The sequence below is a fragment of the Aulonocara sp. 'chitande type north' Nkhata Bay genome, linkage group LG15 (genome assembly GCF_057382095.1).
Source record: "Aulonocara sp. 'chitande type north' Nkhata Bay isolate Kocher_YH1m ecotype deep benthic linkage group LG15, A_spYH_male_GT1.1, whole genome shotgun sequence".
NCBI lineage: Eukaryota > Metazoa > Chordata > Actinopteri > Cichliformes > Cichlidae > Aulonocara > Aulonocara sp. 'chitande type north' Nkhata Bay.
The window spans coordinates 19,794,676-19,809,627 of record NC_141358.1 but is presented as its reverse complement, the minus strand read 5'-3'; the positions used below and the strand labels follow the sequence as shown (position 1 = coordinate 19,809,627).

Here is a 14,952-nt window from a genome sequence, read left to right as displayed (position 1 = left end):
AAAATTGAGAAACGTAAAGTCCGCAGTCTTTATATTAAGGGCCATCAGTCAAACAATACTGCTTGGTCTGGGTCTAAACAGAGCGCTTTGTGTGTGACATATTCTTTTGCGCATGCGGGCCGCTTTGAGCGTTCACACTAGAGCGCGTTTGCTGTCACATTTTATTTGTAGTGTGAACGAGCAGACAAAAAAATCGGATTTGATCAAAAAATTGGAATTGAGCATTAAGACCTGCAGTGTTAGGTTTGACTTAAACACCTTCCCATAGCCAGGCATGCATTGCATTGTGGGATGTGACAGAGTACCATAGAGTATACACAAGCTTCATTCACTAGCTGTAAAATGAATGTAAATTGCCCATAATCTTCTCAAGTAGTTCAGGACACAGTACCTTTTTCCTGTATTTATCTTTGCTTCTCCTACACCAGACCAGTCTGGCCAATAAGTGGACTAAATGTTCTCATGTGGTTTATAGTGACACTATTTGGTTTGCTTGGAGTTTTCTCTGTGTGAAAAGAAACCCAACCACAGGAAAGACCTACAAGTTTATAAAGTCATCAAGTAATTTGGAATACAGTAAAACAAATTACAGGAGTGAAAAGTCCTTAACGTCCTTTCACACTGGCTTCTGGTCAGCGTCTACATCCACACGAACTGCTAGCTAACGCAGCCTCCATTGTAAAACTCAGGCTCTTCTTTTAATGGTCAGATATGTGAGAACTATTTGTAATGTTTCAGCTGAAATTTGAATCAAAATGTAATGAGTTGATCTCAACATATAAAATATAGGGAACGTACATTTCACCCTGACTTGAAGCACCACTAAATGTGATTATTCAACAGACACGTATTAACTTCGCAATGAAACTTAAAAAAAAATACATTTTTGTTTTAGTGGTTTTCATCTGGATTATCAGCATAAATAAATGAAAACAAAATAACAAATGGTCTCAAATTCATAGTCTTGGTTCCATTGTGAATTCAGAAAGATCTGTTCTGAACACTCTTTTCCTTTCAAACAGTCATCAAGTGACACAATATTGGCACCTGCAAGCAACAACACTCCATATTTTCCCCTATTCACTGTTAATATTCTAGCAATCATGACAATCATTACTCATTATCAGTGAATAGGGAGCAGAGATGGTGGAACCCAAGGCGTGTGATCGAACGCCCCACAAGGAATCTCGTTGGTGTGTGTGTGTGTGTGTGTGTGTGTTCGTTGGTGTGTATGCTGTATTACACAGGAATGAAAAGGTTGGGACGTCATCAGTTCCCATATTGATTTTCCTGCTCACATGCTTAATTGAAGTTGTTGGGGTATACATAATTGAAGGTGGTTCTCTCAATCACTCTCCCTCTCGCCTTTTCTCAAACATTAAAAAGAGAAAAAGCCATACTTCTTCCTTCTCTCCATCCTTTTTTCTCATTTCTTTTCAAGAAAAAAAGTGCTAATGGAAAGGCCTGTGGCTATGTAGTTTTAACGGAGTGGTAGGGTGCATATGATTGTGACACTGTGCTCCGCACAAAAAAGACCGTGTGTAGCTTCTTTTCGTATTTTAGTTAATTTTGCTCAGTTGTGATTAATCAGTATTAACATTTTTATGTTTTGTTCAAAACCTGGTTTAATTTTTATCATCTTAAAAAGCTACATTTCTCCCACTAATTGCTAGATGTGCGCTGAATACCACAAGGGAAAACCGAGACCCCCCACATATTCTCTATTTTATTTTGTTGCTGAACTCCTGCTGGTCTAATTCATTACAGCAAGGAACAACAGTGATTACACGCCTGAATATGCTGTTGTTGCCATGGTTCTTATTCATTCATTTCTTAACAAGCATAGAGAAAAATGGGTTTTCAAAAAGTCATCTGAGAATACACTGGCACTTCATTTATTCTTCTTCATCTGCTTGTAAGCTTTTTTCAAAAAGTAGCATTTTCACTCTTTTTTCTGACCACTTACTCTATGTATGTGTCATGCTAGTCCCCTTTGTATTGGTTCTCTATGAACATATTTTTGAGGTTTTCTCTCTCTCTCTCAGGAAAAAGATGTGTATTCCTCAAGCAGCTGACTAGTTGCTGTAGGTTTCTGGATGTGAAACTGGTTGCCAAGCGGTAAATATGGCGCAACACAAAAAACCTCCTTGTGATTTGTAACTCTCTCCAAGTTGAAAAATGGACAGAAGGCATTCTTGAATTTTACTGGCATTTATTGGACACAGGTGCCACCAATGATGCTGTGAGAACGACATAAAATAATCAATTTTCACAGTAAGCTGTTCTCATAGAGCAGGGGTCGGCAACCTGCGGCTCCGGAGCTGCATGCGACTCTTTAGTCCTTATAGTGCGGCTCCGCATGGTTTGGGAAAATAAATTAGAAGTATTTAGCTGAAGTGTATTTTATTTATGTTAGTTCTTTTTTTTTTTTACTTGTACTTCTAAATTGGAAGATTTTTGTGATATTGAAATATAAAAATAAAATTACATTCTATTATTTTTTCATCGCTGAAAATAAGCGTCACACTCGCGTAAGCCGGTGTACCCGCCGAAACGCCGTGCATTTATCGAGACTTTCAACTCCAGGTAGGCCATATATGGATCTTCGGATCCACATTATGTCAGCAACTGTTCTCCACCGAGAACTATGTTAAAAACAAACGCCGCTCACGCCTCACAGATGACAGCTTACAGTCCTGCGTAAAGATGAAAGTGACTTAGTACAGCCCCGATTTACAGACGCTGTAAGTAAGATGAGTAAGATGAGTAGAGAACTGTGTTAATGGAAAACACTGACCTGTCTGCAAACACTGGCCAACTATTCGCTGACCAGATGCAGTTGGGCAATACACGTTGTTCCCTAGTTTGCAGCATTTTTATTTGGGATTAAAGTCCTTCATTTTATAGAGAATAGAATTTGAGGTAAACAGAAATTTTCACCCTTTGTTCCAACTTTACAGCTTTACACTCAAGCCTGAAAAAAGTCTAAAAAGAACTCAAATATTTGCTTTTACTGAAATTAACCAAGGTACAACAATACAAAAAGAGAAATGAGTATATTTTTGTTCTGTTTGCTTCTATTTGCATCGTTTAATGGTGCGACCAGAGCATGCAGCCTGTAGATGAGGGTGGCAGATGTGTGCCTGATGTGTGGATCCTGAGAGTTCTATTCCTGCTTTTTATAATATCGCTGCTCAAGTTCATAGCAGGTCAAAATGACCCTGAGGACACTAGGAAATAACATAGTGCTTCACGATAAGATTCATTTAATTTTTAATTATTTTTTTTTACATACAGTATATAAATATAAAAATATCGGTTGTTGCCAGAGTTTTTGTTGTCTTGGGGTTTTGATTTCTAAGTGATTATAAATGAGTTTGGGCTTCTGTTGAAGTTTATTGGTTTTTATTTCAGTGTTTGGTGACTTTCCGGGTGCCTGTTTTGATTTTATTAGTGGATTGTACGCTTTATTTCCTGTGACAGTGTTTAATTCCTGTTTTATCTTAACAGTAATTCTAGAAGGAGTTTCAGTTTTGCATCAAATGGTTTGGTTCATGTCTTTGTTTCTGTCTGCATGCCATCAATTGAAACATTGACTCTGCTTTTGCTAGATAGCTAGCTTTAGTTGCTGCAAACATCAAAAGAAAAAATTAATTAATGTGCCCTTAACAATTACACTAACATCTCGGACGAGCCCTTAAACAAGTAAAGATCAATTGTGTTGGCACGATTGAATGGAGAATGAACCTTCATTCTTTTTCCTTTATCTTCGGGATAGGAAGTGCGCACAGAACCAGATTAATTGCTCCAAGTGTTAATTTGCTGCCCTCCTCTGAATCCACATGTCTCCACTGATTAAAATTAGCCTGTGTCCTGTTGCTGTTCTTTGTTCATTTAAGAGGATAATTGATGGAGCCAGTAGTCTTGTTCTCTGTCCTCCATTCCCTTTCATCCTTCCTGTCTGTTTTTTTCCTTTTCCCTTTCTCCTAAACTCTACTGTTTGCCAGTCGCCTACCTCCTAAATCATGCTGTTTGCAAGCTGTCTCCTCAGGCTAGAGTGTGTGTTGATGTGCCTGTGCTTGTTTTTGTGTGTGAGCTCTCTGCACACACTACTCTGAGTACCCATTTCACATGCTAACAATACTGCCTGCCAGTATTTTGTTTTGCTTTATTAATCCTCACTCTTATATAGGTCAATACAACATGTTACAAGTAGGAAAATATTAAAGTACTGCTGTTTTATTTGGAACTCCAGCACAATTTCACTCTGCACATCACAGAGATGTACTCAATTAACTTTATGTGCCATGACATCATATAAGCATGCTCAGCCTATTCAGTGTCACTACAGCTTGTCATTTCTGTCAAATGTGCCCTTTTCAAATTTGAACAGCAGTGGACTTGCTAATCCAGATCATTTGGAACCAAGAGCTGAAAGAAAACTAAAATCACTATGAGGACTACTCCTCCTCCTCCACCATTTCCACTGTGCGCCCAATTGTGCATTGAGGAGCAGACACGTGTCTTTGCAGTAAGGGAACCACCCCAACTTGTTTCCAACTAATTATATGATGGCTATATTCCCATATAAAAGCAATGCTGCTGTGTGTCATTAACTGATAGATGGCGACCTAACATCCCTAATCTGTGAGGTTCTGACTGGATTCTGAAAGGGAATTTCTCAAAATGCATGCAAGCAACAACAGATTTGTGATTTACGACTTATTATCACCATATCATCATAAACTCATTGCATGTAATCAACCAACTTGATGGTTTAATCACACTGATAACAAACTGTTAGAATGATTACTTCTTATCCTGGTTTTATGACTGTTTTTAGTGCTAACGTTGCTTTAACTGCATCTGCAAATGGTCACAGACATGGCCCCCATCTTTGAAGAACCATTTCAAAGGCATCAAGATTCCAAGATTTTCCTTAGTGTGACTCTAACATAAAAAGGTGTGATGGCAGGAAGCAAGAACACAAATGGCAAACGTATGCTGATTACAAACAATAAACAGAATATGGTTGAATTTTTATTGACTTCTTGAAAAAAAAAATCAAATGTGACTGATTTATGGCCACTGCATACATTTCCCCACTTATTACTAGTGTGTGTATGTCGGGGGGGATTAAGTTAATGAAGTTGTTTTATATAGTTTTCCATAAAAACTTGCTTTATTTTGTGTTAATAAAGCATCTTGGAGAGAAGGAAAATAAGACAGACACTCAAAGAGTACCATTAGAAAAATCAGCTCTGAGAGAGAAGATCCATATTTGCTCCATTATAGCTAGCTTAGCGAGCCTGGGCAGATTCAACCACATAAAAAACCAGCAAATTTCCCTGAGTCTCACTGTGTTTAATGAAGCAGGCCTGAAAAGCGCCTGACTAGTTCTACAGCATGCTGAGCTCACAAATACCAAGTAAAATTAGCAGTGATTTAGAGATGTGTAAATTACCCAATGAGCTCTTCTGGCAAAGTAGTCCAATTTGTCGAAAAACTATACTATGTCATATGAGCTATAAATCGCACACCTATGGCAAAGAAATGTTTGCCAATGCAGGTAATACATTCTACACTATGTTTCTAAAAGACAAAAATGTCTTTTGGAGTGGAGGGCATGGTTAGCTGCGGCTTTGTAGATTAAAACTTTACTTGGTGGTTAATCATTAAGATATGGTGAGTCAAGATGTGGATTTAGCAATATTTTGAACTTTTAAATATCCAATCAGAACATTAACTAATACTACTGTCATCACCCATAGTGAGTTTGGCCCAACAGCTCTTCATCAGTCTCAGTCAATTCTTCACAGATTTTTCATAGACTCACTTCAGCAGTTTAAAAGAAAGAAAGAAAGAAAGAAAGAAAGAAAGAAAGAAAGAAAGAAACTGAGCTCATAGCCTTTTTATTTTTTGCCAGTCTTGGTTATACTAACTGTTCCATAATGAATTAAGCCAACCACAACTTTTACTGAGAATTTATGTTCGTTGTCCTAAAATGAGGATGCTGAGTAAAAAATAGACTTATATTATTTAGTTTGATAAAATATAAATGTATCAAATACAGGTCCAAATTCATCCAACCCATACCTCTGATCTCACACCTTTTGAATCAGTGAATGAGCCCTGGAACAAAAGCACGTGCAGTGCATTTCTAATCTCCATTAGGCTACATGAGAATAACAGAGACAGCCATCTAGCAAGTCAGAATGTAAAAACTGTCAAATACAATGAAGTAATTCATGTTGATAGTGCGAAGCAGTAATCTTTGAGAGCTATCAAGCAACATAATGTAAGGACATTATGAGATAAAAGGTGTTAAAACAATGCATATTGGCAGTGTGTGATTCCTGAAATCGCAGAATAACAAAAAGAGGCAAACTTGATGATGAAATGTTGATGAGATCTCAATGAATGAAAATGAGGAAGAAAGAGCTCATCTTCATTTCTGGCAAGCATAAATGTATGAGGGATACCAAAGGTTATAAAGTGAAGAAGAAACTAGGCTTGTGGAGGTAAAAGTGGACAGAGTAAAGTCATGGAAAAGACATTAGTCACACTTCCAGTGAGCCATAGCGACACACTTCTTAGTGCTGTGAAATGAACTGTTAGGGCATTAGAGAGTCAGTGGCAGAAACCAATAGTGAAAATGGTAGTCTTGATCTCAATTGTAAGAAGATTGTAACCCAGAGATAAACCCATATATGCAAATGTATGGACAGAAGACTTGTTGTACATTTTACTTATTTATTACCTCTGTCAGAGACACTTTCTTTAATGAGAAACCTTGCTTATTCTTAATCATGTCACTTGAAGACATCTGTTTTTAAGCTTCATTCATGTTGCCAAGTTAAAAACACCATTCCATTTTTTTTCTTTTAACATTACTTCTCAAATAGATTGTTGTGATTAACTACAGCTTATTTCCTCCATTTTTCACTTCTTTACGACTGGCCGTTCAAAATTTCGATTCCTTCAATCTCCCTGTTGGTGTCCATGTATCGATCATTAAACACCAGACATTTTAAGAATCAAAAACAAACTTAGAAGTAGAATATTTAATATTTTAAAAGGGAATGAATCTCTGCATTAAAACCAACATGTTTTCATTTTCATGATAGACTGAATTGGGTTAACAAAAAACCTGGCAGTCATGGTGATTCTAATGGACATATAATTTTCTCAATAAAGTAAGTAATATTACGCAGGGGACTGTCATCGGCTACATCCAGAACTCCACGCACTAGACAGACAGGTGGCTTAGCTGTGTATTTAGCTTCAGGCTAAAAAAAGTGAGCCCCAAGCCAAGTTGTCTGCATACTAAAGTGTTTAAGGACCATGCTGAGTAAAACATAAATACCACATTAACTTGCCTTGGGCAGTATTATGCTATCAGCACACTTTGGTATGCCTTTGAGTTGTATATAAATATATATTTGTCACTGTCTGTGCCACAGGCTTTGCTGGCAGACTTTGTGGTATTTGATATGCCTGCCATTTGCCAGGGCAGAACTTTATATTCCAACAGTAGTACCGGGACACATACACACATGGTCACATAAACAGACATTTGGTCACGGGTAGCCTGTTCATATGCTGCCTCTAGCTTCAACAGTGATGGCATCCCGCAGACACTAAAATAACTCTGGCAAACAGAAATCAGTGTCTATGCATCAAATTCATAAGCAATTCTCCCATTTTCACTTAACTTAAAAGCCATGCTGTGTTAAAACTAAAATACTGACTGCAGCTTATGCCTTTCTTGTTTATTACTACAATTTGTCCCACTTGCAGAATGAATTTAAAGAGAATGGTCTCTTCTTTTCTCTTCACAATTCAAAGACAATGATGTTATCTGTAAACAGGTGCAGTGGCAGAGTGATGGACTTTGGTTCCTTTGACTCCAGCTGAGACATTTGGATGTCACTGTGGCTGATTTTGACCTTTATCTCTAAACTTAAGTTCCAATATGGAAATTATGATTTTCCCTTTCCTCCTTAACCACATGAGATCAAATGTATCTTCTAATTCAGTGTTGCAAATATAACTAGAAGTCTCAGAAACACTGCAAAGTTAGACTCATTTCAGTCCTCACTGTTTAGCAGGAGATGGATTGAAATGCAGGACTTAAACCTCAAAGAAGACAAAAGCAAACCCTTTATTGAGGTCAAATGCATACAGTTTCTGAAGTTCAAATTCAGTAGACTCAAGCATAAAGCAGAAATTCAACTACAGCCAAAATATCTATTGGATGGATGACTAAAGATGGGTAACTAAACACTGCTAAATACAAACAAGACAATCATAGGCGAGTAGTAAAACTAAAGACAAGTCACAAAGCACAGTAGGATGGAAGAAAGGGAACCAATAACTGAAAGGAAACTCAGCATATATATTAGTAATTACGAGAAAATACTATAAAATAGCAATAAATAAAAACCTATGAATGCATCTTTTGAGCGAATAAAAAATAAATCAAATCTAGAGGAACAACTAGAAATTAAGAAATGCAGAAATCTTCATATCTAAGAACAAAGTTAATATAATTTTTGACAAAATTTTTGTAATTGTGTAGAGTGGGATGATAATAAATGTGCGATCAAACTTTTTTCACTTGATATTTATTACAAACAGAATTATCAGAATCAGAATACTTTAATTAAATAATCCCTAAGCAAATTAAGTAAAGCGTGTGGTGTGTAGCTGCGGCGCTGAAGTCCCATTCCTCAATGAAAGTAACAGTTCTGTGGCAACAAGGAGAACCAAAACTTTCGAGATATTGTTTGAAAAGGAAACTATTAACCCTTTAAGACCTACCATAGAACCAAGTCCGCCAGAGCTTATATTATATTTTTACATGTTGTGGAGCCATTTTTGGGAGCATTTCAAGTTGCTATACATCAATACAATCATTACAGCCTAAATTTTAATAATATGCATGCATTAAGTGCATAGTAATTACATAAATTGCAAAAAAGTGCAATAAACTATAAAAAAATTGGAAATCGTTTTTGTTTTTTTAACATATATTTCTAGTTAGAGAAATTTAAGAGGCTTATCCCTCAAAACTGTAAATACAAAAAAGTTGCACAAACTAGTTTCCCACCACTGTCAAAATGCGGCAGCTCTGGTGCAGATGAGTGTTTATTTACAGGGGTGTGAGTACAAACAGCGGTGGCGACAAAACATAAAACCGGAAACCTAAACTGGGTAAACTAATAAGACAAACCAGAATGAGGATGCAGGGAGGTCCGGAGAAATACATACAGGGAGAGCGAGGGGAAACAACACAGACGAACCAGCGATTACCAAGACAGAAAATACAACTTAAATACACTCAGAGAACACAGGGAGATTACACACAGGTGGGAGACACAGCTGGGAGTGATTAACATGACGAGACCAGGGAGGCAAACTGAAAACACTCACATAAGACGCAGACCTTTACAATAAAACAGGAACACACGGGGGGGAACAGGGTAAACACCAATTAGAGAACAGAACCAAAATCGCGAAGAGAAAACACAAAACGCTGGGTCAAAAGGACCCAGGATCATGACAGTACCCCCCCCCCCCCCCTCAAAGGCTGGCCCCAGACAGCCCAACAAGAAACAAAACAGCCAGAAAAAACAGAAAACAACCCGACCAGGGCGGGCGGCGGGGGCCCAGGAAGGAGGGCTCGAGGCAAAACAAAACCGGAGCACCAAAAGGCCAAAAGACAAAAACAAAAAACGAGTCCAAAACCAAAAGAAACGAAGCACACCAGAACACAGGAAAAAACAGAGTCCAAAACAGAAGAGTTCAGGGGGCCGACAGCACAGGAGTCCAAAACAGTTCAGGGGGCCGGCCAGGGGGCCGACAGCACAGGAGTCCAAAACAGTTCGGGGGGCCGGCCGTGCGGACGGCAACGGCGGCGACGGGGACACAGTTCGGGGGGCCGGCCGTGCGGAAGGCAACGGCGGCCACTCAGGCGATGGCGGTCCGGGGGCCGGCCGTGCGGAAGGCAACGGCGGCGACGAGGGAGACGACGGAGCAGTTCAGGGGGCCGACCGCGCGGAAGGCAACGGCGGCGACTCAGGCGATGGCGATCCGGACCAGGCGAGGCTGCAGAGGCCGGACCAGGCGAAGCACAGGCAGAGGCCGGACCAGGCGAAGCACAGGCAGAGGCCGGACCAGGCGAGGCTGAAGGCCCTGGAGCTGCAGCAGGCGAGGATGATGATGGAGCTACAGCAGGCGGCTGGACGGGCTGAACGGGCCCCTCGGACCCTCCAGCGGAGGCAGGAGGCTGAACGGGCCCCTCGGACCCTCCAGCGGAGGCAGGAGGCTGAACGGGCCCCTCGGACCCTCCAGCGGAGGCAGGAGGCGAAGGCCGGAGAAGTCCCTTGGACCCTCCAGCGGAGACAGGAGACGAAGGCCGGAGCGGTCCCTCGGACCCTCCAGCGGAGACAGGAGACGAAGGCCGGAGCGGTCTCTCAGACCCCCCAGCGGAGACTAGAGACGAAGGCCGGAGCGGTCCTACGGACCCTCCAGCAGAAGTCACCACTAAGCCAGCAGTCATGGAGTCCTCTGGCAAACACGAAGGCAACTGGCGATGCACTGAGCACTGGCTCTGCCCAGGCAACGCTGACATGGTGCAGTTCTCAGGTGGCTGCATAAACTTCAGGGGTCCAGAATCAGCCGGGGACTGAGACCTAGCCTCTGGGGAAGCCCTGGAGCGGCAAACTGTGCCAATGGCGGCTGAACCATGAAAAGCACCTTGAGGTGAAATTAGACTTTCTCCCTGCATGGAGTGAATGAGTGAAACCGGTGATACTGGAGCCAGAGCTACGGGTAGCGGGGGCACTGGAGCTACTGGGGCCTGCGCTACAGGCGGCACTGGAGCTACTGGACTGAGGGTGGCACTGGAGACTGAACTGAGGGTGGCACTGGAGACTGAACTGAGGGTGGCACTGGAGACTGAACTGAGGGTGGCACTGGAGACTGAACTGAAGGAGGCACAGGAGACTGAGCTGAGAGGAGCACTGGCTGCGGGGGAGCTAACCGAGCTGAGAGTGGCTGCGGGGGAGCTAACTTAGCTGCCGGTAGCTGCACAGGCGATAAGCAGCTCGCGTTGACATCCGCCACACAAAACGCAGCCCCTGAATGAACAGTCATGCAGTCCGAAAATGAAAAAGAGTCCTCACTCACCACAGCCGGCGATTTAGAAGCCCGAACGTCCGGCTGTGGGGTGGCGCGCTTGCGGCGCGATCGGCGTTTCCTCCCCGCAGACGGCTCCGACGGGCCGGGCAAGATCACATCCGGCGAGTCGGGCAGCGAGGCAGGAGTGGCAGAGAGAAGGTGCGGTGTGAGCCGGAGAAAAGCCTGCATGGTCGGAGGAAGCGACTGCAGAAGCCATGGCAGGCCAGAAAAGAGCCGTTGTAGCCGACTTTCCACGGCACGACGAAGCTCCTCTGGAGGGTTCTCCAGCCATAGCCCGAGGAGAATCTCCACATTGTACGCAATGTCGTCCTGGAGCTCCTCGGACGGATTCACTGCCGCTGGGTCCATGGTGGCTGGTTCGTACTGTCACGGTTTGCCGGGGCAAGCCATGTGGAATATGAAATAGGACCCAAAATGCGGCAGCTCTGGTGCAGATGAGTGTTTATTTACAGGGGTGTGAGTACAAACAGCGGTGGCGACAAAACATAAAACCGGAAACCTAAACTGGGTAAACTAATAAGACAAACCAGAATGAGGTCCGGAGAAATACATACAGGGAGAGCGAGGGGAAACAACACAGATGAACCAGCGATTACCAAGACAGAAAATACAACTTAAATACACTCAGAGAACACAGGGAGATTACACACAGGTGGGAGACACAGCTGGGAGTGATTAACATGACGAGACCAGGGAGGCAAACTGAAAACACTCACATAAGACGCAGACCTTCACAATAAAACAGGAACACACGGGGGGGGGGGGGGGGAACAGGGTAAACACCAATTAGAGAACAGAACCAAAATCGCGAAGAGAAAACACAAAACGCTGGGTCAAAAGGACCCAGGATCATGACAACCACAGGAAATTTATTTTGAGTGTCTTCATAGTTTTATTTTTGAAATACACCAATTTCTATACACTGCAGGAAAAACGAAAATAAATATTATACTGCAAATTTGCAAAAAAGCAGCATATGCATCAAAATAAAAAGCAAGTTTAAACAGATAGGTTTTTAACTGCTTTTTAAAAGAAATGACTGAGTCCACAGATCTCAAACTCAAAGGGAGCGAGTTCTAGAGTCTGGGAGCCACTGATATATACGCTCTGTCACCTTTTGTTTTTAACCTTGTATGCTGGACAACCAGCAAGCCCTGGTCACAAGACCTCAGGGACCTGCTGGGGCGATAAGGAAGAAGAAGATCACTGATGTAAGTTGGAGCTACACCGTGCAGGGCCCTATAGGTCATGATTATAACCTTAAAATGGACCCTGAACTTGACAGGGAGCCAATGCAGTTGAATCAGCCGGGGAGTGGCATGGGAGTATTTTGGATACTTTGTCTGAAGCCTAGCAGCATTTTGAACACCCTGCAGTCGTTCCAGGGAAGCATTACTTAAGCAAGTAAACAAGGAATTACAATAATCTAAGCGAGATTAAACAAAAGCATGAATAATCATTTCCAATTCGGAGTGTGACACAATGGGACTCAGCTTGGCAATATTTCTTAAATGGTAAAAACAAGAGTGAACCAAAGATATAACATGTGTGTCCAGGGTCAGAGCTGGGTCAAATGTAACACCAAGGTTTATAATGGAGGGTTTAATATAAGAAGCAAGGTGGCCTAGATTTTTAACCACGAGGGGAACAAGTTTCTCAGGAGCAAAGGCAATGACTTCAGTTTTCTCAGCATACAAATAAAAAATAATCATAAATATAGGTGTACTTAAAAATATGTCAAGTATATTCAATTGGGTTTCAAGGAAAACATCAAAAGACAGCACTTTGCACTTGCTTTTACTACAAGCTTTGTAAAGGACATTTAAAAAGAACAGAGAAAACAAAATTATTACATAGTATGCTTTTAAAAGTAAATATTGCCCAGAGAGTGAGCTGCCTCGGTGGAAGTTTGAGTTTTTAGTGCTTCTTGTTAATTTTGCGTGTGTTTCGCAAGTTCTGGAGTCGCAAATTCGATTCCCACCTGGGGCATCTGTATCCAGCAAGGGTCCTAAGGCTAGACCCCCCCATGTTAAGCCAGCCTACCGCAGACATGAGCGAGAGGGATAAATATGAAGTCATGGTGGCTCGGACGTCGCCAGGATCAACAAGGTTCACGTCAGGTGTTGAGGAACCAGGGCACCCTCATAAGAAGTGGGTTACTTGTTAGAATGCTGCTACGCAAGTAACCCCGGCGGAAGGGGTTACATTAACAAGATGAGGGACCCATGGAATCTTCGATACCCAACCTCCACATTGACGCCAAAACAACTATTAACTCAGTATTCCAACATTCGGAAGAAGGGACTGCTCTCACAGCTACAGACAAACAAAGTACAACACACATGATACGGCAAGGAGGAGTCAGGACGACAGGTCAGTGGGGAGATATCATCACCCCCACCCGAGACTGGGTACCAAGCCCCAAGTGCAAACGAAGAAGGATCGTTGAGTCCGAGAGGAACTGACCTGAAAGATAGAATCATGGCGAAGCTTGAAACCTGGATCCTCCGTAGCCAGTCCACTACATGAAGTACCCTCAGAAGATCTAGTAGATGATGTGAATGCAGCACTATGGACAGTACCTACCCTGTCCATTACTGGGACTAACAAGCTGATCTACATTATGGCAGCAGTGACCAGTGAACAGTTGAACCGCCACAAGGAGCAGTACCCTCCAAGGAGACTAGAGGCCAAGATCAAGGTATGGCTAACCCAAGGCCGGACAGTCCTGATACTAAAGGACCCCCAGAAGGGACTGGTCCCATCCAACTACCGCCCAATAACCTGCCTCAAGGATCATAGCGGCTCAGATGAACAGACACATGGGTCAATACATGAGTGGGGCACAGAAAGGGATTGGCAAGAATACTAGAGGCGCAGAACACCAAGGCACAAAACACTAGTACTGGTGGACCGAGCAGTCAGCCAAGACTGCAAGATTAGGCTGACCAACCTGCGCACTGCCTGGACTGTTTACAAGAAGGCCTATGACTCGATGCCCCACACCTGGATCCTGGGATGCCTAGAACTATACAAGATCAACAGGACCCTAAAAGCGTCAATCAGGTCCTCAATGGGGATGGGCAGACAACACTGCAGGTTAACATCAATCCCCATAGCACAAATCACCATCAAGTGCAGGATGTCCCCACTGCTGTTCTGCATAGGCTTAATCCCCCTCAGTCAGATTATTGACAAGACTGGCTACCAGTACCAACTATGGAATGGAGCAGTTGTCAGCCACCTCCTGTACATGGATGACATCAAGCTGTATGCCAAGAGTTGATTTACCCTGATTTACTCACACGGGATGATGGAATTTGTTTGAGTCCTATTTTGTGTGTACATTTTTATATGGTGTCAGTAAAATATTTGACATCGGAATGTCCTTCGGACTGGAGAAGTGTAGCCAGATGATAACAAAGAGAGGGGAGGTAGTCAGAACTGAGGGGATCGAACTACCAGAAGGAAACATTGCAGACATTGAGGACAGCTACAAGTACCTGGGGATCCCACAGGCAAATGGGAATCATGAAGAAGCCGCTAGGAAAGCTGCAACCACCAAGTACCTGCAGAGTGTCAGGCAAGTCCTGAGGAGTAAGCTGAACAGTGGGAACAAGATCTGGACTATCAACACCTACGCCCTGCTTGTGATCAGGTACCCTGCTGGGATAATAAGCTGGCCAAAGGAGATAGAAGCCACTGACATCAAGACCAGGAAGATCTTTACCATGCATGGAGGGTTTC

At 42.6% G+C, this 14,952-nt stretch overlaps 2 protein-coding genes across 3 annotated transcripts in view; both read right to left on the bottom strand.

The window, feature by feature from the left end:
* LOC147312948 (exostosin-1) overlaps positions 1-14,952 on the bottom strand; it is a 435,823-nt gene that overhangs the window by 87,498 nt on the left and 333,373 nt on the right. The gene's annotated exons all lie outside the window — the stretch shown is intronic.
* Positions 10,479-11,570, bottom strand: LOC147312955 (uncharacterized). The gene is made up of 2 exons (XM_086264365.1): positions 10,964-11,570; positions 10,479-10,572 (listed from the first exon to the last, which is right to left on the bottom strand). Exons 1-2 carry the CDS (start codon positions 11,551-11,553, stop codon positions 10,479-10,481), a joined length of 684 nt encoding a protein of 227 aa, XP_086120491.1. The 5' UTR covers positions 11,554-11,570.

Excerpts from the sequence above, each read along its gene's own strand:
- LOC147312955 (XM_086264365.1), bottom strand. The coding sequence starts at position 11,553 with ATGGACCCAGCGGCAGTGAATCCGTCCGAGGAGCTCCAGGACGACATT. Across the intron at positions 10,573-10,963 it reads CCAGTGCCACCCTCAGTTCA|AGGACTCCATGACTGCTGGC; the intron begins GTCTCCAGTGCC and ends CGTGTTTGCCAG.